Source organism: Nelusetta ayraudi, unplaced genomic scaffold (genome assembly GCF_046127955.1).
Source record: "Nelusetta ayraudi isolate G7.1 ecotype Tasmania unplaced genomic scaffold, CSIRO-AGI_Nayr_v1 ptg000075l, whole genome shotgun sequence".
NCBI classification, from domain to species: domain Eukaryota; kingdom Metazoa; phylum Chordata; class Actinopteri; order Tetraodontiformes; family Monacanthidae; genus Nelusetta; species Nelusetta ayraudi.
The window spans coordinates 1,780,933-1,807,932 of NW_027466125.1; the positions used below are offsets into that span (position 1 = coordinate 1,780,933).

Here is a 27,000-nt window from a genome sequence, read left to right on the forward strand (position 1 = left end):
TGGATTGATGGAAATTTAGTGTTTAGAGTAAGAGCAAACATGGCATGTGTTAGCTGCTATATGTAAAATAAATACATTGATGAACAAACAAATAAATAGAACAGCAATGTGAAGTGAGAGAAGAGATTTGAATCTAGTTAAAACACTGGACAAACTGGATGATATGTGTTTTATTAGAAACTGTGCACTGAATTAAGCATACACCTCATGAAACAATCACTTAATCCGGTGTGAATAAGAGTATCAGGATCTCAGATAAATAACTGGAGTCAAACAAAATATGTTGACCATGACAGCATGTTTTCAAAAACAAAGTCTGGATTTTGGCATCATGCAAAGCTTAAATCAACATTTTGAACCAAGTAGAAATACTGATGTGAAGCAAAATCAGACCACTCAGTCAAAAAATAATCACACATTAAAGGACCACGTGTGGCTTCTGATATGGGGCTGAATGTAATTTGTCTTAACAATGGCAGAATATGCTGTTTCTTGCTGTTCTATAGTACATGAGATACATTAGACATCAGCGATGACGGGATATGGCTTTCAAGTTGGTCCACAATCAACCTGCGTTAAGGCCCATCACACAAAAGATTTGCTGGTAGAAGAATGCAACCATCATCCACACAAGTTTCGCTACACTTTAAAATTTTTCATGCCTTTTTTTTTTTTTTTGCCCTATGTAGAACGTATGGAATCAGCAAATATGTGTGCAAAAAAACAAAAGGGATAAAAATTCACAAACTGGATATTATAAAACAGCTACTTTACTATTATCAGCACCAACAATTGCGCACTGTTGTTAAAGAGGAGGTGAGCCACACAAAAAAAAATGCACAAAGCACAAACTAATTACAAAAATTGTTAGGATATTAACCCTCCTTGGAATGTGTAAATAAATATATAACTTTATGCATAAACAATAAATACATTTGGCTTTTCACCTCTCCTATTTGTATAAAATATCATGTTGAAAGTGACACAAATACACAAACGTACACAGAGTGTTGGCAGTTACAAAAATTCAGTGGGGAACGGCGAGCTGAAGTGGACAGTTTTCTAAGGATGTCATGAAGGAAGATTTCTTATTATCTTGGTAGCAAAAGAGAGCCACGCAAGAAACAGTGACAGTAGGTAGAAAGCAAGAACACTGTATCTCATATACAAGGAAATTCACTCCTCAAAACTTGGATTTAGAAAAACCCTACATGGGATGACTGGTACAATCAGGTGCCGAAAATACTTCCTATACAAAGGCGTCATGAAAATGCTGAGGATTATTTTTATTTTATTTTTTAAATACTATGGCCCTTTTAGATGTTGTTCTGTGTATTTTGAGATATTTGAAACAACCTCTTCTGACTTTTTAAATGTTGGTGGTGCACAGTTTTTTGGTTTTGTTGAATGTTTAACACTTATTAAAACAATTGATTAAAAAAGGAATGACCCTGAAAGAAGTACTTGGGAAACAACACACAGCTGTGTGTCAGTTTGAAATATCAAAAATTCTAAAAGAAAATGAAATTAATAAAATTCATTTGTTGGAATATTAACATGATCACTTATTAAAAATGCAGGAAAAAATGTCCATAGAATACAAACAAAATAACATTCAAGGACACATTGAATTTAGCACTGGAAATCTACTTTCCAAAAGAGGAATAACATCATGACTTCTTCGAAAAACAATGCCAGTGTTTCTTTTAAAGTCATTCTCATTTTTTGTAATGAATGCGTTTTTCTTTTCGATTTTTTTCCCACCTAGTAATTCAAATTATAGTGCTTTAAAAAGCCTAAATTGGCAGCACTACACAATATTGTGTCAAAAACACAAATATTTTGTATCACCATATATTTTTGGCTTTGAGCACTTTGATAACCCTCGAGGTCAGTCTTTAATTTCAGCCCCATATCTTCCGCCACTGATATTAAGACAGCTTGTTTGCCCAAACATTATAATACAAATGTGTTTTTGCATTGGCTTGAACAGAAACAAAAAAAAAGGTCATGAAAATAACGGCATGATATAATCAGTCTCTTTCACTCGAAAACAAAAGTACCATACTGTAATATCAAGAGAGTGCGCATAACCTGTAAATTTCAACACATAGAAGTAATCTTAAATAAAATGTATGCGTAAATGTTTGCGTGTTTACTCACTCAAATGATTTGAACCCTATGTACAGTGACCATGTACTTGGACTGGAGATACTGTATGCATTCTAGTTGAACTAACCACACAATATGTCACCATGAAACCATGAATATAAGTATACGTACACATTTACAAAAGCCAGGCTTTTCAAAAGTGCTGCAGATGGTGTAGAAAACAGGCGGAGATAGAGGATCACACTGCAATCCAGGAATTCATTCTGCAAAGGTAGGTGTACACAGTTGCTGGAGGTATTTGGTTTGTCCCTTAGTCCCCAGACCTGAACCCGACAAAAAAGTGGTATCTAATTAGAGGGGACCATGTCCTCTATAACGGGTTCTCTGTTCAGGTAGGTAGCCCAGTAGACCAGGTTGAAGCTGCCAAAGAGAACAGGAAACAAAATCCGTGACATCCTGTCAATTTTGCTGACGCTGTTGAAGGTCTTCTTGCTATCTGGACCTTTCCCCTCCGCTTTGGGCTTGTTAGGATCTGAAGCGCCACCTTTTGCAATGGTCGGAAGCGTGCCGGAGTCCTTGGTGATGTTGGGTGCGTAGTTGGCCACTGCTACGGCATAGGCGTTGTTCTTCTTCATGACAGATGCCCTCTCCTTTTTCTGCAAGAAGCCCAGACAGATAAGATGTAGGTGGCTTGAATGTGAATGTGTCTAAATGATGAAGATGTTGCATTTTTCAGTACTCAATAGGATATGATTTACACTTACTTTACTGCTTTTGTTAACCCTTAACGTGACTCTATTTGACTCAATACATGATTGCTGGAGAAAACAGCATTAATGGCATTTTAACCATTTTAAGTTATATGCAAGGTTTACCTTCTTTGCTTAATTTATTTTAAAATATTCACCGGAAGAAGAAGACGTAGACAGTCTTTGGGACATGATGAACAAAGGTGAACAATGTGTTATAATGTTGTGATGACACACAAGATGGTCTCAACCTAGAAATAATGGTGACCCAGGTGTCTTGCAAGGTTAATATCTTTTAAACTTATAAACCAATACTCATAAGTGTTAATATTATTTTCAAAATTTCCAGAGCTGAGACATTTTTATAAATCAACCAAGAATACTAGGTTACTAACTGGGTTCCTTAACAGTGCAGAACAGATTGTCAATGACTGTAAATGCTATTCTTTAAATACATAAAATGCTAAAAAAGAAGAAGAAGAAACTACCTTGTCAGTCACGATGCTCTTTCCATCCCAAGCCCAGCCGCGCTTTGTAAAGTAATTGACCGTAGCAAACTCAATGAGCGCTGAGAAGACAAAGGCGTAGCACACAGCAATGAACCAGTCCATGGCGGTGGCGTAGGCCACCTTAGGGAGAGAGTTCCTGGCGCTGATACTCAAGGTTGTCATGGTGAGGACAGTGGTCACACCTGAAAGCACACGAGAGGAAAACTCAGGGCCGAAGAAAGAAAGAAATTAAGTAAAAAGGTTTGTCACTTAATTTGGTACATCAGTGTGTATCTGAAAATATAAAGATTAATTTAAGTTGAGGAAGTGTTGCTGAGGAAGAGACATAACAACATCATCCCAACTGAGATTTACCTTCTGTATTGTCTGGTTTGTACATAGAAAAACAACAACACAAAGAAAAAAAACAACACAAGTTGGAAACAGAGGGCACACACACACACACACACAGAGGAGGAAGAAAATTACCAAACACAGTCCTGGCTGGCACCGACTCTCTGTTCAGCCAGAACGACACCTGGGAGAGGATGACCGTCATGATGCACGGGAGGTACGTCTGAATGACAAAGTAGCCGATCTTCCTCTTCAGGTGGAAATGAGCCGTCATCACCGTGTATTCTCCTTTTTAAAAGAAAAAAGAAAAACAGCAGAGAGCCAAGGTTAGCGCTGAGCAGCTGTCAATTATATCTTCCATTTTGGCTCTTTCAGTTGCCAAAGGCTTTTGATTAATGCACCTGTGCGCTTCTGCTGCAATACAGGCATTGTTAACATGAAAGACCCTCCTCAGAAAAAGAGAGACCCTCCCCAGCAAATAAATGTGAGTGTAAGATGGCTGTGATGCGCTCAGTATGCTCCAACAATCTTCACACCTATCGCTGATAACACGTCACTGAAGAGGAACTGACATGATGTGTCATGCTGCTGGAAATACATCCAACATTTCATTTATTTGTTTATTTCTGTCACCGCTTAACTTGCACTCAGGTTTGGTGGGGGTGGGGTGAAGACAGCAAACCAAGAGACAAACACAGGAATTCACACTCACACGGAATGACGGATGTGGGGTGATTTAACTAGGTCGATCCAGGGAAAATAAAAAGATTCACCTCGTCGTTCACCCATTTTCTCATCTGACTAAAACAGGTTCAGCATCTGATTTGTTTTCTGATGAAATCACTATTGAAAATAATCAATCAATCAAAATCAACAGGGAAATCTTCTCTTTGTCAAATTAACAACACAATCCATCATTTACAAACGCCCCACTGTAATAATAATGCTTGTACTTTATAGCTGAGGAGGACTCTAGCGCCCTCTAGGCACGGCCGAACGCTAGATCAAAAAAACAAATTAGCCTCATATTCTTTTTTAGATCAATGTACTACAACGGCAGACTGGTCGCCTCACTTGTTGTCATTTGAGATTTTGTGCAAAAACAACAAAATGAGTGGGAAATAAACACGTCATCACAGCCCACATCTTTCTCTGTTTGCTTCACTCTCATGTACAATTTAAAGATGTCAGAGCAGTCAAATGCAGCTAGTTAGCAGTGATATTTGATTAAATAATACATCCAAGCATAGGAAAAGAAGAAGAAGAAGAAGAAGAAGAAGAAGAAGAAGAAGAAGAAGAAGAAGAAGAAGCCTATCCGCCCGGCAGAGCTCTAATAGCTGACGAGGCCAAGAAGCAGTGCCAGTGCTGCGGCAGCACGCAGGGCCTTCCAAATGGAAGATATCATAAAGAGAAGCCAAGATTAGACATGAGAAGAAGAGAGATGCGTTCCCCATGGCAACAGAACAGAGAAACACAGCTCATTTGCTGCGATCCTGAAAAACGAAGGCCTTGATACGTGCTGCCACTTGGCAAGAGGAAAGTCCTTTTCAGCAGCGGGTAAGAGGGGGGATGGGGGGGAGGGGATGTCAATTCCAAGGACTAATCCTAGAAGATTTTTTTCTTTTTTTTTTAATTCACATTTTTATAGCACAGATGTATATACCCTGAATTTCAAGCAGGACTAATTCTCTATCTCTCGGCATGCCACCACAAATGCACACACACACACACATACACCGACACATACACATACATATTCAGCGGAGGAACTAAGTGTATCTTAGTACCCTATGGAGCGCTATATCTTCAGTAATTTAATTTGCATGCCAGCCCCAGTGCCTGTGTCATGGAGAGGAGAGGGAGAAGAAGCAGGATTTAATTCACACGCTGTGGCTGAATATTTCTTTAAAGAGGCCGGGATTACTGCACAGAACAGGGAGGTGGCAATTATAACAGTACCATGGTAATCATTTCATGCCTGGTCCTGCTAGACCGTCACTCAGACGAGACACACTGTCATGTTTTTGGTGCCCCAAGTGGGGCACAGATTCTCATACATCATGCTTGGCACATAAAGACTTTAGATGTTCTTCAGAAAAAGACGTCAACTAGAGCAACAAAGCTTTGGAGCATCCAGTCAAAAGCTGCTGCCTTAGTGGTTCCTACAGCTTATTATACGGTGCATGATACAATACCATGCAACACAGTACCCCTACACGGCACTCTTCATTCTGGAGAGTGCATTTCTATACATCGCTGCAGCACTGTGTAGAGGAAGACTTGGCTGCTGTAGCAGTAAACTTGATAAAGGGGCCGTTCTTCACGTTTCTCCCGTGATCGTTCACTGTGCACCGAAAACTGTAGATGGAGGGGAAAAAAGACGGGTGCATTGGTGATTCTTTCCTCTGACATGACCCTTTTAATGGTAGAGGAGCCAGTGGAGGTCCTTGTTTGTGGGTTGTTTACCTTTACAGTACATGTCATTATATGATGATTGCATCCCTTACATTTTTAGTGCTTTGGCTTTATTTATTTATCTCTTTGAATGGAACACGCTAGCTAGCCTTACTTCAGCTTGATGTCGGTGGTTTTCAAACATTATGGGGCTGACAAAAATAAGTTGCGGTCCAAAATCTTTAACTGTCTGTATATTTTTTAATTTTAACTCTGAAAAACATTTACAGACACACCACAGGTTCTCTATTACCTGAGTGCATATGGTTTAATTCTCTGGGGTCTATCTGTGTTTTGTATGGAAGTCAAAAAAAATTATAGATAACATATTGTTTTATAATTTCAAGATCACAGAAGACTTTTGCTTTTGTGGGATAATTATGAGACCGGCATGCAGAACTCATCACGATCACAATGATCTTGTGATCACATGGTCCTGATTTGGCAAACTGCAGCGTCTCTCTCAAGGCTGAAATCAGGTCTGTTGGCAACTGACATCATGAAAAGTTTCACACAATGTAGTAAACAAAAATAAATATGAAGTCTTCTGTTAGGTTTGACTGAGTTTATCAAAGGCTGTGTGAAAACACAAAAAGTCAGACAAAAGTTTTCTGCTATAATGAAATCACAATATAACGTGTAGTTTTCAGGACAAAGGGATTTTTATCTTGACATAAAGAAATAAGACATTATCACTGACCGTAGGGTCCATAGCTTTGCGCGTTATCAATATGATGTCTTATCAATTTCAAGGAAATCCCAGCTGATGCCTCGCTACACCCTTTAAAGAACTTCTGCCTGACTGAAACTCTTCACACAATCAATTTGTCAAGTATTTGAATGTCAGCCTTCACGTTAGAAGTAATGGGCACAGATATGACAATTTAGACGCAACAGCAACACAATGCAAGTGTGTGCAGTCACAGAACCTCATATATTATGCATCCTCCTGCCATGTAAGTGAGAGAGGGACATTCCCCAGAACTGGAACACCGTTTGGCTCCTTAGAAAAACATGTCAAACATGCCAGGGACGAAAAAATAAATGTATGGCTGAACAGAGTCACGGGGAAACGGACGGATTTTTTCGTCTGAAATGTTCCGAAGCTTACGCAAGATGTCCGTCGTACCCCCCACCCACCCACCTACCCCATCCCACCCCCATGCTGCCCAAAGAGCACGTTGTCTCGTGCCAAATGACCTAGTTTGCGATGCGCACTACACCAAACACTGACACACTAGCGATGAATGATTAATTTAGAGTCAGCCAATCAGATGATGTGGAGTGACTTGTCGGAGAGAGACAAACAGTCACTGGCAGGCATTCTTCATTCTACAGGCATCACGCACCACTTAGCCTAGATAGCGGCGGCGTTTAATGCATGACAGAGTATTCTTACTCAGTGAAATTGAAGTCGGGATTCCCCTGACGGTGGGCTGCAGCCACTGGGGAAATACTCCATACTGGTAATTGATACCTATAGGGACTTGCAGGGAGGATTCTTTGGCCCTCCCCGGGGGTGGAGTGGGTGGGTGGAGGCAGTGTTCAGCTATTAGTCCTGTTTTTCTGCTCTGAAGAAACAGTTTGTGTACAACATTTGGAAGCGTGACACAAAAATAGATCCTGTTTACGCCTCCTGCTGTTGTTCTTGTCCACAAAGTTTAAACAGCCATTTTTAAAGTCTCCACTGCAATGAAATCCAATGACTTTATCACATCCTCTTTTAATGACGACTGATTTAGAATTTTATGTTGATGATTTTGCCAAACTTAGGGGGAGAGTCAAATAACCAAAGGGTTGGTGGTTCAATTCCCGCTTCATCCCAGTCTATGGGATTCTGTAATTGTGTTCTTTGGAAAAACACTTTACCTACAGTGCCTCGGATGAATGCTCAGCAATGCTTGCCACATACTGGAAGCCCCCGGCTACACCTGCACTGTAATTTACCACCATCACCACTGTGAATGAATGATGGTTTCAATGTGAGGTATTTGAGTTCCTGGTAGAAAAATGAAAAGAAATATAATATAAGTTAATTTAAATTCAGGCTATTATTAAGGATATAGATACCCGCATCTTGATATCCGCCACAGGCTTGTAAACAGCTGCTCTTCATATCATCACGACTCGCCAGAACCCTGTTTTTAGAACTGACTGTGATTCTGTGTGCTGGGCCATTTTTCCTCAAAAATGTAACATAGTTCATATCATTCATAAGATTTGGCTTTCTGTACTGTCACTTTAAAAAGCTAAACTACGCCTTTCGCTGACTGACACACACCTATGTGTTTTTCACCATTAATACGACCGCTGTCGGCTGGAGAAAAGGCCTCTTCCATCACAACTTCATTGAATGCATTAGTGCTGCTAAAAAAAGACCAGTCCTGTCAGTCACTGTAATGGAGGCGAGTACCGACTTCCCTTCATCTACATCAACACCTTTTATCCTGCTTCACAGAAAGAAATGACGTTGAAGGCTGCAGCAAGGATTTTTTTTTCTCCCAGTATGGCCCCCCAGTCAGCCAAAAATAAACATTAAAAAATACATTTATATAATTTTATTGAATGATTTATTCAAGTAGCTGATTTTATTTATTCAATTGTATTAGCTAAAAGCGAAATGTGGCACCATGTGAAGGTATTGGATTCTTTCAAAAACCATAACTCAGCAATAGACAGAAAGCAGTATTAAGGAGCTGGGTGATGAATTGGTGCAGTGGTTAGTGTGTTAGCAGTCTGGTCCTGTGGCCTCTGCTGCAGGGTTTGTGTGTTCTCCCTGCCTCATCTGCCCGGGTTCTCCAGCTCTCCGCCCACAGCCCCCAAAGACATCAGACTAACTGGCGACTCTAATGACCAGCCATGGGTGTGTGGATTGTTGTTGGTGTTGTTGTTGTTTTTCTCTCTCTTTATGTGTCTGGTCCATTAACCATCAACTCGTCCAGGGTGTAACCCCACCTTCACCCTGAGACGGCCGGAATCGACTCCAGCAGAAGGTGATAGAAATTGGACGGATGGATATTAAGAAGCCTGCTGGTCAAGATTGACAGATTAACACCTTATTGGATCAGCGGTGTTTCCCAGCCCCCCCGCGCCCACCCATCCCCCCCGACCACCTCCAGAAAATTAAGCCCCCGGCACCAACCGCCTCAGTCTGTGGAACAAGCGTAGCAATCACGGTGCAGCGATTAACTGCACCACTGCAGCACGTTCACTTCCACTCTGTATGCTGCACGCTGCCCCCCCGCCCCCATCTCCACCTGCTCTGTTTACGTGCACCCTGGAGGGTGTTTATTTCTAAGTTAATTACCAACGGAGGGGAATATTTGCAATGGTCCCTGCGTGTTATTTATCACCAAGCGCCGCCGAGCCTATTTGATTCCGCCACGATGCCTCACCGCAGCAGGGGAGCCGTGGCCCCGTATTTTTCCATTTTTATTTGCTACGTGACACGATGGCTGCGGACGGAATTAAAGCGGGAGCACGGCGAGTGGAATGGTAAAGCCGCGCGGGGTGGATGACAGATTTGTTCTGCCGTAAGCAGCTTCGACATCTTATTTTTTTTTAAAAGGCTGTGGAGGCAGCTGGAAGGATCCGGTCCGGTATTATCAGCACACATCAGCCCTCAGCCTCCTCACCCCTTCTCTCTCCCTCTGTATTTATTATTATTTTCCATCAATTCCAGCATTGATTATGTGACTTACAATGCATGCTGCGGTTGTGAGTAATTTGCTGGCTGCCACGATTTAATCTCCCGGTGATGGCCATCAGATTGCCTGTCACACTGTCACACAGAGGAGAAGAGCTGCCAACACAGACAGCAGGGTCCAAGTATTAGAAAAAATAAAAAATTAAGATCAATTTATTATACGGCCGCATCATTTTACCATTTCCTCCTACCTCTCCCTTCACACACACACACACACACACACACTCACAGACAAACACACTGAGACACATACATCAAGCATGCACTCGGAAGTTCTGGCCCCGTTTCCCGGCCCTCTGTGTTGCTTGCATGCATAAAAATGCCTCTGGCTCTATTTTTAGCCCTCATTATCTCCATCTTTTACTCCGCCACGTGTATTTTAAAATGTGTTTGCGCCCTTTTTTTTCTCGTCCTCTGTCTCCCGCTTTGTGAGCGACATGCTTGTGGAAAGCGTTATATAAATAAACGGAACGTAACAAGCGATTGTCTTGGAGACTGCTTCTTTCTATTTCTGCAGCAGCCTCCGACAGAGCTCAGAGCACCGAGAGGCTTCGGAACGACTGGAGCGGCTGTGGATGCTGCTACAGACACATTTCCTCTGTGTCTTAAATAAGGCTCACATTATTAAAAGGGAAAAATACGACTCACAAAGATGAAAACACCAAGCTAGAAAAAAAGAATTCCGCGAAAAGTTGTCCGAAAAAAAGATGTGTGTGACTCGATGGATGTGCAATGCTGTCTTTCTCTCTACATGAGGCCGAATTGCTCGGAATCTTGATCCTCCATTTTGGTAACCTCCAACAGATGATGTGTCCAAATTGTCTTGACGTTTCATGGATTTTTGTTTTGTTTTGTTTTGTTTAAAAGTGGTCCTGTCATTAAAACTGGACTTTTCCCAGGTATTTAACATGTCTTTTTGTGCTACAGGCCTGGTAACCGGGACAGCCAGAATAAAAAACGACAAGTTGATGAACATGTTGCAAATTACTTTGCTGAAACAAGAGTTTTGGGATTTAAATGTGGGTGTGGCATCACTGCTTGAGAGCTAGCAGCCTTCTTCCCAATTAGTACTTGCATTGAGCAGCTAGCCAAACACAAGGGAGACAACCACAGTGAGAGAAATGCTTGTCTTGTCCAGTTCAAACTGGGAGTTTTTTTTTAAATGAGCAAAATGGCCACAAAAGGCCCATTAAGAATGAAATCAGGAAGCAAATGAAGACCATAAAGTACTATGAAGAGTATGAAGCAAACCAGGAAGAAACTGCTAGCTTAGCCACACCAACAAATTTGTTGCATCAGTGGCCGTTTTAACCACAGGAGGATTTTTTTTTTTTTTTTTTTGGAAAAAAAGCAGAAGAATGAAAAGCATTCACGCCTCTATCACAACTCGCCATTCACATCAAGAAGAACTACCTGGCTGAATTCACATTCTTCCTGCACCAAATCTCATTGCACGGTCAGTGAGATAGGAAGATAAATTACCAATCACCTTCCAGGTCTATTTACCAACCCTCTCTATTGGGTCTTTAGAAGATAAATGGATTTGCAAGATAAATCCTGAGCATATAGGAAAAAAACACTACGCCGAGCCAGCTTGGTTAAAATTGTGAAGTAAAAATATAATGTATAACATAAGACAACATCAGTTTTCTGCATTACCTTTTTACTACAGCCGATATGACTGGCGAGACATAAAGGTCAGAGTGGACACTAGCTATCATTTCTCTCAACTGCCATATATCTTCCTTGTATTAAAAGTCCTGGTCAAGACTTAATGATCCTCTCCACTGTAATAGGCCGCCTGTCACTGCTGCTTCACTTTCACATTCCTCCTGCACCGTCCTTTTCAACAAAACAGCTTATTTTCCGATGCATGTCATGTCGCTCCCTCTCTGGATCCAGAACATGGATTTTCTTTGTTATTTCATGCACCGCGGCACTTTGGAGTGACAGGCCTTTTGGGCGCCAGCAAAAGACACTTAAATCAGTGAAGAATGTAGCAGCCATTCTTCTTCTCCACTGGAGCACCTCTGTAAGTGTCTCTGACAGCCACGCCAGGCAGATGCGCTCCCCTATGTCTACTCCTGTAAGCAGCATCTGTTTTTGACGTCCATTTAAAATCCATCCGCAGGAGGACACGCTGAGTTCAAATGTTTGCAAATGTTTCCCTCCCCCCTTCAGGTGGCTTATTATGCAGGGAAAATGGTTGTCTTGGTAGCAGCTTCACCATTTTTATGACACTTTCCAGTCCTCCAGTGCAGATTAATCTTGGTCCAATTTTGTCTCCGGCTTCATTAAGCCACAGTTAAGCGATGAATTGAAAGATAAAACCAATTTCACTTGCAGCCTACACCTGCCACGAATTGACATCCCTTCAAACCAACAGAATATCTTCGGGACTGAAACACACTGTGTAGCTTCCTCATTCCACAAGAGAAGGTCAAGGGATTATTGACTGCACCATAACCTGGCAAACCAAATGGCTTTTACCCCCCTGAGAATTTTGACTTGACAAAGCTTCTGTCAGTCACACCCATCAGATTCACCACTAGTAGATTGGTTTGGTAGCAATAGCTTGAAGATAAAGTGGCAGCATTCGCCGCTCTACACCACCTGCTGACTCTGCAGCTGGAAGCAAAGCAAGAAGGATTTTGTGCAAAGAGAAAAACCTTTTTCTAGTCCTGTTATATGCTCTCCTTTTAAACAGCTAAACACCATCAAATGTATTTTCTTAAACTGTAAAAACAGGAGCATCAAATGCTAACCTTACAGCATCAGATGGCTGGTGGTGGTGGTTGTTTTCCCTGTATCATTTTAATTCTTCCTGGGTGTTTCAGGTCAGCTCGCTTTCACCACAACTCACTGTAGGATGATTGTCTATGGATTCCTGAGACTAATTGAAAACGCTTCCTGATGGATGAGCAATCTATTGGAGCGAATCTATAGAAATTCTGGCCATCCAGATGCCATTCAAGGGATTAACTGTGCCAGTTTCTTCAACTCAAAAAAACACATCTTAAAAATCCCAATGAAATATATATATATATTTTTTTTTTCTTGCTTTGGAAATTTCTTCTAAAAAGAAAAAAAATACGCACCTGTGCTGGATTTGATTGTCTCTTGTCCGACCGTCTGTCCAAGCAGGTCGTACTGGTTGAGACGGGAGCTCTCCTCCTCTACCACCACCGAGTCGGAGGCATTCAGAGTCCAGGCATAAGTCACTTCAGAGATGGTGTAGGCATCTAGAGCCACGAGAGAGCATAAACCCAGTGGATGAACTTGAGGATGCCAAAGCTGGTGATGTTTTCTTCTTTTCATTTCTCTTTTTTTTTACTCCTATAATAACAAAGCACCACTACATTATGGAGACAGACGGCTGGAAATGTTCTCATACTGGTTGAAATTTGGAGCACGAAATGGCACCAAGCTGACTGCAAGGTGACATTTGACCTTTTCAATCAGTTACAGCAAACACAGAAAATGGAATCTGTGAGCGTGTCTCCCAGTCTATAAATGCATGACAAAGTGGAGCAAGATTGCCCCCCTCCCCCGACCGCCCCTGCTTCACTTAAAGAAATATTCTGCCAAACCTAAAATGCTACAAATCAGTGTATTGTTGCCAGAGGCTGACAAATTGAGATGAACATACAATGCTGCAGGTCACCTCCTAAATTAAATTTAAACCGCGGTATTCCTGTTAAGTCAAGGCATTTCAGACATGACCCATTTTGTTCTGGTTATTATAATTTATCTTTTTTTTTCTAAAGCAGTATATTAATAGCAGCTCAAAGCAACAAAAAGAAAACAAAAAAATAAAATTATCATCCAAATGTAGACAAGAAGCCATGGCAATAAAGTTTTAATTAATACTAATTAATCAAACTGAGAAAATCAAATATTTGGATGAGTTTAAAGTTCTTTGACGCACATTTCCCACTCAGACCTTATGTTGCTACTTATTGGCTGCACATATTAGAACTTCCCTGTGCGGCCATCATTTAGATAAGCCGTGCACTTCAGGTTCACTCAGTTCCTTTTACTGCTCACTCGCCAAAGAACAAGTGAGGTGAAGAGGAAGAAGAAGAAAAAAAGTGGAAACAGCATTTTAATTAAAGGATGCCTCGGGCGCTATCATCATCAGAGTTACTCACAGCTGCCAAATTTTAGTGGACAGGAGTGAAAGTCCATGGGGAAATCCTCCAGATGCATTGGGCACTCTGCATGCACAGTTAACCTGCATCCAATCCACAGAAAATTAAAGAGACTTTGCAAAACGCATGGAAAAATAAACAGCATAGATTAGGCACGATCCCAAGAAGAGTGAAAAAAAAGAAAGAAAAAAAAAACAAATTAAAGAAGAAAAAGAAAGAAACCCACAAGCCTCATGCACTATTCAAGACTGCATCTGTAATGCCTTGAAAGAAAAAAATAATTTATCCTGTTAACTGTCATCTGCAAAGTAAACAAGGTTCTGCAGGAAGAGAGTGTGTGTTTACGTTGAGATAAAAAAAAAAAAAAAGCTTAACACACCAGTGCAAAAATGCCGTCTGGCTAAAATAACAGATCATTCAAGTGCATCAGGTATAAATGTGAACAGCTTCTGAGCTCTTGGAGGAGCCTCAACTGTTAAAAACACACAGTCAAAGTACAGATACCTGTGCAGAGACAGAAACAGCGCCACCAGGTTTGCCAGGTTCTATATTAAATTTTGTTCTGTGTTTAAATTTATTATCTGTTTGACCCATGTACATACATGCATGGAAGTTTCAAAATGACTTTCCTTGTCAGTAATGTACCTGATTAGGATGCTAAGAGGATGCTTTTACATTGTACATCACGTCACACAGAGAGTATAAATTTTCTGCACGAACATGAAATATGCAAATTGGCTGAAAAACAGTTTTTTCCCAAACAAAAGCCCTCTAGCGCATTTAACACTCTTTTTTCCTCCGACGTGCATCCCTGACGTGAGTTACCTCATGGTGTACAGCAGCGTGCCGTCGTCCTTGATCCTCAGGAGCTTGTTGGGCATGGTCATGTTGTGAGCCACAGACTTCTTCCCGTTGTGGAAGAAGGTGTCCGGAGTCCAGATCTTGCTGGCCATTAGGTTGTTGAGGGGGAGAATGTTCATGGGCCCGTTAAATGTTAACCTCTCGTCCTTCCAGCTTTGACGGAAGAAGACGTCTATAGTGTACTCCTGAGGACGGAGGTGGAAAAAAAATCTCATCAAATCACCAGATCTGTTGCTTCCGCCTCCCAGTCAGTTGGAAGTGAGCGGGCTTTGTGCGGAATTAAAATAATCGACAGAACGATCTACTGCTGTGTTTTCGGTTTCAAGCCCAGGACTTGCTAAGATTTGCCCTCTTTGTTGCTGAAGACTGTTGGAGGTGAGGCTGCAGTTCCTTCACTGGCCCCCGGGGGCCAGAACAACCTCTTGCCCTACAATCCTTTGTTATCTAAAGAAGCCACGCGCCGATGGAGGATTTACGTGGAGGGAGGAAACTCGGAAGTGTGTGTGAGAGAAAAACTCCTCCTTTGTTTTTTTTCCTGCTCCTTGTCACAGTTGAAAGGTCAACGACATTTAGAACTCGATACACTAAGACCAAAACCAACAGCCATCTGGAGTAAAACATGGTTCTGTTTTTTTGTTTTTTAAATGGCAGTAGATACGATGATCACTCCTATTGTGACAGTTCCAGTAAGTCCAACTCAAACAGCATTAAAACCCCTGATTGCACAAGCTAATAGGGGTCAAAGGTGATGGGAGGCTGGTCAGTAAACTGTGGCCCCCGGTTTGAGACAGTGCCGCTACCTTTGATTTCTACTGTTTTCTGTAGTGTTGGAAAACTGTAATTGTGCCTCACGGCAACCTTGTTTTTGTCTCTTTCCAAACAGCTGGTACCAGTTTTACCAGGGAGCTGCTATAAAATCCACTGAAGCTCAATATCCTGGACATTTTTATACCATTTTGGAGAACAAAAATAGAAAGAGACAAAAACATACAGAGAAAGTAACCTTTTCACGGTCAAAATCATAAAGATTTACTAGAGCATGGGCTGATGTGTCGAACTTGAATTAATGTAATGGGGCTTTTTAAAGGATTCTCTGTACTTGCAACCTCTCCCTTTCGGAGAATCTCAGGACTTAATAATAAAAAACCTGGGTCCAACGATAACATGTTCACTGTGCATATCGTTCATGCTCAGCTGGCAGCTGTGACACAGCGGCGGCCTCGGCGGCTGCAAGGTGAATCCTTTGGGGGCGAGTGCGACCGCAGTATCCTCAGAAGGCTAGCGAGCAGCCACAACAGCTGTCTCACAGCAGGCAAGAGAGGTGATCCGAGGGGCCGTGAACTTTCAGCAAATGTGACTCACACACCCACACACACCGTTTATATAAAAATGTGGGACACGGATTCAAACATGTAACAGGCGAGCAAGTTATTTATGAAAACAAAAATCCAGACAATGGTAAGAAAACAATGGAAATGTGTGGCCTGCTTTAACTTCTGCACTTCGTCAAACACAATGTTAATTTATTCACAAATGCACAGTTCATTTGGACCGTTGCTGCCCCTTATTTGCATGTGCCCCAGTTGGCCTTTAAAACCTGAGCTCTGTGCCATTTGTCCACCGTGTTGACCTCTGCAAAGGAGAATTCAGCCCTGGCAGCTGTTTTGTTCTGCATTTTTGATGAAGTGGCTATATTTGAATTTTTTGTTCCCATCACGAGACACCGCATGTTTATCCAAACAAAAACACAAAGCTATTTTGGAAAAATTCATTTTTGGTGTAAGTGGTAATCTGGACTGAGATTTGCTGTTAAATATTTGATTTTGATTTTTCTGACAGAAACACAGAATCTTCTAATTTTGTCACACGCATGGACAAAAGTCCATATTCGGCAGAAGGTGGAGTCGGGTTTATGTGTTTTTCAGAGGCTACCAGATTGAACCCCAGCATCATAACTGTTCCATCAATAGTTCAATCACTTGGAAAATGGGTCTTCAACCACAGAGGGGATAAAAGGGGGAGTGCGAGCACTCGGAATGATAAACAGGAGAGCCCAGGGTAAACAAAGGCGTGACTGGAATAACAAGGGGGGCGTTTTTCAATAATTCATAAGATGAAAGTTGTCAGATGAACAGGCCGTATGGGAAACTCGTCCCACTTCATCACTGAAAGAGTGTGTGATGATGATGGTGGTGATGATGAAGATGGTGGTGGAGCGGCAATTATGAGAGCAGGGGAAGCTATAAAATGAGACTAAAATATATATATTTAGGCAGCAGCTTTTCACTCCATAAAACTTATATGAACACAGGGATCAGGGCTGCTGATAAATTATTCAACGCGCTAAATACATGTTGAACGTGTGCTCTCACCATGTCTGTGTCTGAGACTGGTCCGAAGCTGGTGACATAGATGTTTGTCTTCACCTCAGTTATCCTGTCTGCATAGGAGGGACCACAAACAGAAAAAAGAACAGGCTTTAAACAAAGTTGAAACAAGGTCTGAATACTGAAAAACTGGCAAAGGAGGCAACATCAAAATTATGTTTAGTTGGAATTGTCTTAAAACACTTTTGATTATTTTTTTCAAAACAGGCAAATTTGGATTACAGGGTGTCTGATTATTGAAGCAATATACAAAATACAAAAATAAAAAAAGGTATGTAAATTGTTCCAACAATGAACAACAGAAAAAACATCACAGTTACATGAAAACATGGATAAAAAGAATCTATCAAAACCAAAACACATTACTTTATATACATATACTGTGAGTTTATAAGATCTACATATCTTTCAAACTCATATCCACAGTTGCATATATAGTACAAGGCCCGACGAAATTAATGATTCTAAATTTTGTCGTCATTATAAAAATGCTAAAACTCATAAACAGCAAATTGACGAGCTGACGTTTCAGCGTCAGTTTGAAAAGCATTAGAAAGGCGGACAGCAGTGGGATGACTCCGCCCCCTCGACCAGGTGACCAATCCCTCTGTGGCACTGCTGAAACACACAGAGGCGCTCATCCCGTAACGTGCAAACAGCCATGTATTGATCATCGACTATCAGCGCCGCAGCTCTGTGTCGTGTTTTCTGTCTGTCTTGCAGAACGAGTTGTAGCCAAGGCAACAACGGAGGACGTCGCCTGTCTGCACATGGAAGTCCTGACCTCGGCTGCTCGGAAATCTTTTAAAGCCTCCGTCCAATTTGTGCTCAGCTAATAGGGGAACATGACTGAACCAATCAGACAGCTGCAGAAACCAGTGGCGTAAGTACTGCTACTAAGTAGCTCCACTGGTAGTGAGGAACTCCAATTGGACCACAGACTCCAAATATTAGTATTAATATTGTTTTTCTTTCAATGTGTAAATGTGAAGGAACATTTCACCTGCTCATCCAAGTTCATCTCCTGACTTATTTTTCTGCGCTTTGGCCAATCAGGAGCTCGTGACTCAGCCGACTGTAACCTGGGCGGGCCCATTCACAGGCCACGCTAAATTTAGTGGTGGTGGGAGGGAGAGGAGGGCATGGCAGGCAAGTCTGCAATGATTTTAAGCGTGCAAAATTTGTCCTAAATGTTCACACTGATGTGACAGACCGGGGAGAGATGAGCCTCACACGCTGCTGCTGCTGCTGCTGCTGCTGCTGCTGCTGCTGCTGCTGCTGCATCAGGTCCATTTGCTTTCTTCTACACTCTGTCTCTCTCAATAATTACTGAAGCCCGATCCCCTCACGCTCGGTCAATTCAAAAAGCTTTCACGTTTTACTCCACTCTGCTCCTGTACTACACGGCAAAACGGCACTTCACGCGCAACCTAAAGAGATCATTACTCCCCGGCGGCTGCCGGCTACCAGCCGGCGGTGACGCACGGCAAGGCCTGCTGCCATTCATGTCCATCCGACAAGACGTATTATCAAAGTGCTCTCTTATTTATAAGGTTACGTGAATCACGAGGCGGTGGCAGGTCGCAGGATAATAGCGGCAATCCATTTAGTGGGGACAAGGCCGAGGGGTGCATTTATTTGTATTAACCGGACATGAATCAAGCTGATTTACAATGATCAGCTTTTTACTGCAGCTCAGGGCTGCATCCATTAGTTTAATTTATTCAAAGAGGAACATTTTAGTACCCTGCCAAAACAACAACAGAAAAAAAAGCTTGTTCTTGGTCTTTTTGCTTGTGTACTTGATATTGGTGGTGCTTTTTTTGGTATGGTTTCCTTTACATACAAGTTTCGTTTATGCTGTCCAGTTGAAAACTACAATTGAAAACTGAACTACATGTTTGTAGCCACTTTTGTTGCAGTAATCTACGCTCCTGGAAATGATGACAGGATAGTGAATGAGAGGCGTGTAAGAATGACTGAGGTTTCGTCCATCTATCTATCTATCTGTCTATCTATCTATCTATCTATCTATCTATCTATCTATCTATCTATCTATATGCCGCAGTATATTTAATCATATATGTATACGTATTCTCTTCATCCATCCATCCTGATCAATTTCGTATTGTCTTCCATTCAATATCTGGTTATTGTTTCTCATTACAGTTTTTTCTCTCTTATGAATTTGTTGGCTTTGCTTCCATTAGTTCATTCTGCCATGATAAAGACAATGTTCCATTCTGGCCTGGCCCACTACCTGCAAGGACAGTCTGCGTCACATGCTAGATGAAATGCATTGCAAAAGGGAAAGAAATAACCATGTCAACCATGGCATAACTATTAAATCTTTCAAGCTCGAATCAAAAGAATGAACTGAAGTTCTCTGATCATTTGGACGGGGGAAAAACCGCAAATTTTGGTTTTCACTGTGCCAGTGAAACATATTCACAAGCACAAAACTGACCATATTTGTACAGACGAGGCATCCGAGCAGCAGGAAACCTGGAAAAGCATAGCCCCCGAGGAGAAAGGACACGTTTATTATTTAAAAATATCTAGAGTGCATTTAACGCCTGGGGACGTGAACGTGCTTATTTATAGGCACAAGGACAATAACCTAAAGTTCATTTATTCAGATGTGCTGTAAACATGTGCTTCTTCATAGCCATCTGAGTCGTGTGCTGCAGATGGGCCTGCTGAAGCGTGCGTAAGTGGCCAGACGCAACCTGTCCGTGTTCGGGGACAGTGCATCCCTGTGTGCAACCAGCCGGACGTCAGTTTAACTCTGATCAGGGGGCGGGAAATAAATAAATAAATGAAACACATGACATTGGGAGGAGTCAGTGACATCAGCCTTGATTATCCATAGCTGAATCACTTATTGATCAAACCACTCCACATTTATTAGAGGCACTTAAATCTATAAATCTGCCACCTCCCCTCTCCCGGCTGTTGATTACTGCAGCGCGACACTAATTAGAGAAGCTTCATTACGGCGTTTGGAGCGAATCCGTTTTTACAACTCATTCCTTGCGCGGAAGGTCAAGACTCGTGTTTAATGCCCCCCCCAACCCTCCAACCCTCACCCCCCTCGGCCCCCCCATCTGAGCCCACAACACGGTTTGTCTAGTCAGCCACAGAATAAGAATTACATCTGATCTGTTGCAGACAATATGCAGTGAAAAAAGGGAGTGGAATTTTTTGACGCAATGGTGTGATTTTGCACCTTTGGGTTCCAAAAGCTCAATTTCAAACACCCTATATCAGGGGCGTGCAAACTATGGCCTATGGGCCATATGCGGCCCATAAAGCTTTCTAATTCGGCCTGCCAAACTTGTAGACATTATATTAATATGAAACAAGTCATAAAATAGCTGTATTTCATCCATTTTCCCAGTGTTTTAAGAGTCATTTCAATAAAGAGCTAAATACTGTGGGGCTTCAGAGACATAGTTTGTTAATTTTCAACAGACATTAAAGCCCGTTTTCTACATATCCAATGATATGTTGTTTTTTTTTATCTTCTACGAGGTGGGTCACAAAAACACTCCATCCATCTGCTCCAGCCCTTCTGTCAAATTTTAGATTGTGGCCCACCAGTCAAAATGTTTGCCCACCTCTGTCCTATATACAGTATAACACTCTTAAAACAGTACATGTTCTTTAAACAGTGGTTTTCGGCCGTTACTTTCACTAGAGTTTCATAGTTGTCCTGGTATAAGATAGATTGTTTGTCACATAATGGAAATGAGAGACAAGCAATACATTTGATTGGTCACATGCACATGATGTAGGTAGACTCTGTATGTGAGGAGCAGTGGGCGCTGTGCAGCGCCGAGGGCGTCGATCCAGATATCTATCAGAGCATTTTGTCCAAGGCAAACTGAACTGGACATTAACCAAGTACACGTTTTCAATGAGTGATGAAAAATATCCCCAAGACGCTGCCCTGGACCAGTGGAATGCAGAATCTTCAGTTTAGATTTCAGTTTCGTTCACGGTAACAATTCGTCTGAATTATGATTAAGAAAGAGTAGGGGGGTTTTGTTTACCTATGGGTGCAAGAATGTTTCAGGTGCCTTCAGAAGACGGCGATTATGTCAATTTCCCCATAAAAATTGAGAAACAAATAAAGAAAAATGAACCTCCCAGTCCCACACGCTAATCTAGTTTGTGTCAAAGCACTTCCACTCGTTTTGTGTTGTTTTTCTCCTTCTCTCAAGAATCCTCGAGAATATACCCCAGAGGTGGACGCAGGTCATCCTGGAAATCCTCTGCCCCTGCATTTATCTTTGTCATCTTTATAATTTGATTACATTGTGGTAGCAAACAAAAAACGTTTCATCTGGCTTCTCATTACTCACGGCAGTGAGTCACGGCCGGGCGCTTCGTCGTCGGGACGGATTTAAATGTCACAACATTTCAAGTCATCCTTCCTCCTCCACGAACCATCGGAACGTTTCGGATTGAAACCATTTAATTTAAGCATTTTGGAAGGCTCATGAATGATTTGGAATGATCATTGGATGATCCCACATGTCTGGAGTTTTTTTTTTGTTTTTTTTTAGTATTCTTTTTTCCTTCCCTGATCACTGCTGAAGCTTTGACGCCGTGAGACTTCCTACAGAGCATTTATTTCAAATTGCATTGTGTGGACGAGTGAAACACGAGCGGCGTGGAGATGGAAGGTGGGGGGAGGGAGCCTGGGGGGAAAGGGGGCTGGGACAGTGGCACTCTGCATGAACCATGAGTCCTGTAAAAGGGACCGACTCTGTTTACTAAGTGTAGAAATTGACACACTTGTACAGCTGCGTCGACGCTCTGTGTCTTTTCTTTTTCTCTCCAAGCCTTTAGGAACGTGTTTCCAACTAAGCTCCAGCCAAGCGTTACCCCCCCATCTCGCCCACAGATGCGACATACACACCCCGAACATGCCAACGATGTGGAAAATTGCATCCGATGTAATTTTTCTGTTTCTGCGACTCGGGTCCTGCACTGCAGTGGAGGCCCTGTGTACATTAATGGCTACAGCGCACCGCTGCGGCTTAAGTGTGGAGGCCGCGGTTCCCAACGGGGCCCCAGGCCTTATAAAAATGTATGGTCCTGGCCCTGCACAACATGTCAAATAGACAGTGGGTGGGCTGAATTTGTGAATTACTTTTTCATCTCCTCCTCTCACACACCATCACTTCTCAAATATAGCCATTTTTTTTATATACTTATCCTTCAAAGGATCACAAATGATGAAAAGTCTAATCCGGATGGAATATTTCTGCAAATCCATTCAATTAACTTCACGTAGCCATTTTGGGGAAAAAAAAGCATATAGAAAACATTTTTAAGGGTGAAGTTTTTAAAAACAGGAAGAAGACCAGGCAAACCCTTAAACTGTCACACGGGAGAGTTCTGCTAACAAATACAAGGCTTTTGATTGGGTAAGAGGCACAACTCTGAGAAGCACAAAGCCATCATGAGCCACTATGGGAAAAAAAAACAACCCACCAACCTCTGATTAAAAAAGGTGCCCACACAGCAGCAGTTACTGCCATCACCACCAGCTCTTTCTGTCTATAAACTAACTGGCCAAAGTTTCCACCACCACTTCACCACTTACTCCAGGGATGCTTCCTGCAACCTCCAAACCTTGCAGATGGCGGCCGGTCAAACAGATCCGTACAAACATTTCAAGCGTAAACTTTGCAATCCAGCCTCCTCACGGATACACCGGCCACCGGAAGATATAATGCATTCATGGCTGCTAATAGAACAGGTTGATGAAGGTCCATCCAATGGGATGGATGGATGGATAGATGCTGGCGTGCAGGAAAAAAAAATTAAAAGGCCAGATGTCACGGTCTGATTTCCACAATAAACCAGCTGCCGGTGCTAAAACTGAGGGTCAAATTTTAGTGGCCGAGGCTGCCGAGATGAAGGCGGTCTGGATCCTGGGCACTGCTGATGACGACATTGGGAATTAGAATTTCAAATGGCACCAAATCCTGTGGGAGGAACTCAATCTTTGGGGTTTGACGGGCCAGCTGCAAACAAGACATCTCCCCATCATGGATGGAGAGGATGGAGAGGGTGGAGAGGATGGAGAGGATGGAGAGGGAAGCGGCTCCGTGGTGACACTGGAGCCGTCGGGGAGAAGATGAGATTTTCATTGCAACACAAAATGTCCTCTGCAGCGTGAGGAGTGTGGGATGGGAGGAATACTGGAACCTATTAGGCTCATGTGGCTCAGAATCCATCTCGGGCGGACAATGGGGGTGGGGGGGATTCACACTCTGAGAGCCGCGTCGTGCTCCTGCTTGTTCTGTTTGATCGGAAATCTGCATAAATATAATATTCTGGAGCTGCGGCCGGACGTCTGTTTGTCGGAGGCGGCGACATTTAAGTGGCAAGGTCAGGTGAGAAGGTGTTTCTCCGAGAAATGTGAGAAGGGAGCTGACAGGCTGAAAATAAAAGCCTCTCACGGCAGACAGGTTGGAGGTGTGAACAATAAAAATAGGTTTTCATTACCATTTTCATGCAGTCGAAGCAGCTTTTTGTCTTTTGACGTGAGTCACACCAACATTGGCTGGTACCAACTGGTTTCGCAACGACTTTTAGATATTACACGAAATAGTGCAATAACAAACAAAAAAAAGAAACTAAATCAATCAACTCTTGTCAGGTTATTGCACATTTTTACGCACACTAATCTAAGAAGTTTAAGTTTAAAAAGAAACACTGGAGGGAGCTACTACAGAAAAAAGGTCAGAGCTGCTTCTTTCCAGGGAAACAAAAAAAAAAAAAAAAAAAAACGGAGCAAAAAAAAAGAAAGTAACAAAAATAGTCTTCTGTGGCCACTGTGACTGATTTCCAGGAAGGAGACAGCGAGTTATATAAGAGCAGAGGTGCACACACAGTGTTTTCTTGGGTTTTTCTCCAAAGGGGATTGAAGCCAAAGGTTATTGGAGCAACAAAAAAAAAAAAGTGTGATATCCAGATGTGCTGTTTTTGCATAATAGAAAAGTTTCAAATGAAGTACTGAAAAAAATCCAGATGTGCTCACTAAAAACAAGTCGTTAAGCCTTCATAACAAGATACAAAGGTAAAGACAGAAATGAAATAGCAGCTTAAACCAGCGTGCATCATAGTGTCCACACCTCCGAGACCAGGTCGCAGGCGGTTGTCGTATCCATCCAGAAGGCTGTCCAGGATCCGGGTGAAGAGGGTGATGTTGGTTTTGAAGGCATCAGACTGGGCATCAGCGTTGACCGACCTGAGCACACAACCGCAATGCAACACACACACACACACACACACACATACACAAACATAGTCAGTGGAGGAACAGCTCACAACTCAACTCTCCAGAGCTTTTAACACGTATTTACACTTGTTTTCTCTTTCATTGCCGTCCTGATGGCGGGGTGGGGGAGTGGTTATTATTTGGCATGCTGCTTCATGTTCTGCCCACACACACACACACACACACACACACACAGACACTATTCCACCACCACACGAATGACCCAGTTCACCGGCACAGCGTTTGTGTAGCCATCTGATCTCAGAGCCAAAACACAACTGAGTCTATGCAAATGTAATCAGCGCGTGAGATTCATGGTAAATACATTCAGGTGAGGGCCCACAGCTCGCTGTAATCAGCGCCGCTGACAGCTCCGCTGTCGCAGCCTCAGGTTATGGGCATATTTAACTCCAACCAGGGGAGGGGAAGGACATACAATATTAATTATTTTCTCCACATCTGGGTATTTTATGTTTGGAACGTTTCCCATCTAATTAAGATCGGGAAGTTAATGCAGCTTGCTGACTGCTGACTGCTGCTGCTGCAACCACAAAGGCGAGGAGGCAGCATCTGAGTCACACTGTATAGTGCAACAACAATCACACTGGTTGACGATGTATAAAGTAATGGTAAGATAAAAATTAATAGTCTATACAAATTCATATTTATTCTAAAATGTCGATTGAAGGTATAGTTTGTGAAAAAATGTACCACTACAACAACTTGAAAATGGATCAGAATCTGTCTATTGATAGATATTATCTATCTATCTATCTATCTATCTATCGATCTATCTATCTCACCAGGGCCTACATGGACATAATGGCGAATGTGGTTGAAAGCACTTTAAGTGCCATGATAGCTCAGCTCTGGTTTTAAGTGTCACGCAATTATTTGCTTGTGATGACAGATCAAAGTCGCTGGAGAGCCTCTGTTGTCTGTGACTGACTTGAAAAATGCTAAGCTAATGGTAACCACGCAGCACTGAGTCTAGTGCATGGATGTATTATAAGAACTAGATACCGGACTGGCAATATGGCGGCGCGCTGATTCTTCCCAGTGGCCACTCGAGGTACTGCAGCAAAAAAATCCCATGGGCCCAAAAAGCATTTTTCCCAGAGACCACAATACAAAAATAAATGCCTTTAAAACAGCTGACAAGGACGACTATGACCTGAAATGCGACACAACTGCGCACTCTTTATGGGCACATTAATGCGGAAGTCAAAAACATTTTGGGCGTATGTGCTGGGTGAGCAACTTCACTGAAATGACTGGGCCGCCGTGACAAAAAAAAAAAAAAAAGTGCGTGTTCCTGATTCATCGATCACTGAAGATAAAATAATGTCTACCGCTACTAGTATCGACAAAGAAGTACTGAAATGATAATAATACATTTTAAGATATATTCGTCGACTACCTCCCATCTCTGGGGTCTACACAGCAAACAGCTAATAATGTAGTAACATCATTATCAATGCTCAAGGCAAGAGGAGAATGGCCAGGGCTCCTCATAGCCGAGAGGGAAAAGGGTCTTTTAAATAACTACTCATTAACATGGTGAAGACCAACTCCTAATGTGCCACTCATCCGCCCTTGACGGGTTCCAGCAGTAGAAGGGGGCCATGCTGGGGTGCTACTCCTGTCTGCTAATGAAAAAAAAACTAAAAAGTAATTCAACAGGTTATCATGTTTGGTTAACAGAACACCTCAAAAAAACGTTTTTCTGGTGAAATGACACAATTCTGCAGTGACGCTGGAACAGAAGGGCCCCAAGATGAAGAGCCAACATCCGGCCTCGTATTAGCAGCTCAGGCTGCTGGTGTAACGTTCTCAGTCAACAGCAGCAGCAGCAGCAGCAGCAGCAGTATAACGCACCTGGTCACAAAGCTTGAAATCATCTCAAACTGCTTCCTTGAACGTGGCAATGAGTTCACTGAAACTCAAAGGGCCTTCGCAGCCACCAGCTCTCAGAGATCGGCGTCGTGGACAAATCTGCAGCTACTGTGGCGACGTTGTTCACGTCGTGTCATGCACGCACACCGAGACCCAGATTTCTGCAGGAATGTTTTTCCACCACCTTGTTGAATCTGTGGCATGAACAAAGGCCGAAGGCAGCTTTGAAAGCAAAAAAAAGCAAAGTGACCGACATAAAGTAGCGGGTGTGTCACGTTAAAACAACATGTTCAAATTTTATCCAGCCTTGATAGCAGAATTGTTTTTTTTGTTTTTGTTTTCTATCACTCCGGCCTCCCGGTCAATCCAGCCAACCAGCGCTGGTGCACGAAGCTGTAAACAGCAGCGGACCTCTTCCATCCTCTACTCTTTTTTTTTTTTTGTTACATTTCTCTCCTGCTGTGACCTGTCTGCAGCCCTGCGGGCTAGCGCTCGATGCTGTGATGGACAATTTCGCCATCCCCGACGAGTGGGAGGGGGGG

The 27,000-nt window shown here is 42.4% G+C and overlaps 1 protein-coding gene across 1 annotated transcript in view; it reads right to left on the bottom strand.

Annotated features, from left to right (window-relative positions):
* Positions 1-155: 155 nt before the first annotated feature.
* gabra2b (gamma-aminobutyric acid type A receptor subunit alpha2b) overlaps positions 156-27,000 on the bottom strand; it is a 29,051-nt gene continuing 2,206 nt past the window's right edge. The window contains exons 3-10 of the mRNA XM_076043503.1: positions 24,417-24,532; positions 17,248-17,315; positions 14,840-15,060; positions 14,015-14,097; positions 12,962-13,105; positions 3,839-3,991; positions 3,350-3,552; positions 156-2,768 (exon numbers count right to left, since the gene is read on the bottom strand). Of these exons, the coding sequence (XP_075899618.1) occupies positions 2,460-2,768; positions 3,350-3,552; positions 3,839-3,991; positions 12,962-13,105; positions 14,015-14,097; positions 14,840-15,060; positions 17,248-17,315; positions 24,417-24,532 (1,297 nt within the window). The 3' untranslated portion in view covers positions 156-2,459. The remainder of the gene's footprint in view (positions 2,769-3,349; positions 3,553-3,838; positions 3,992-12,961; positions 13,106-14,014; positions 14,098-14,839; positions 15,061-17,247; positions 17,316-24,416; positions 24,533-27,000) is intronic.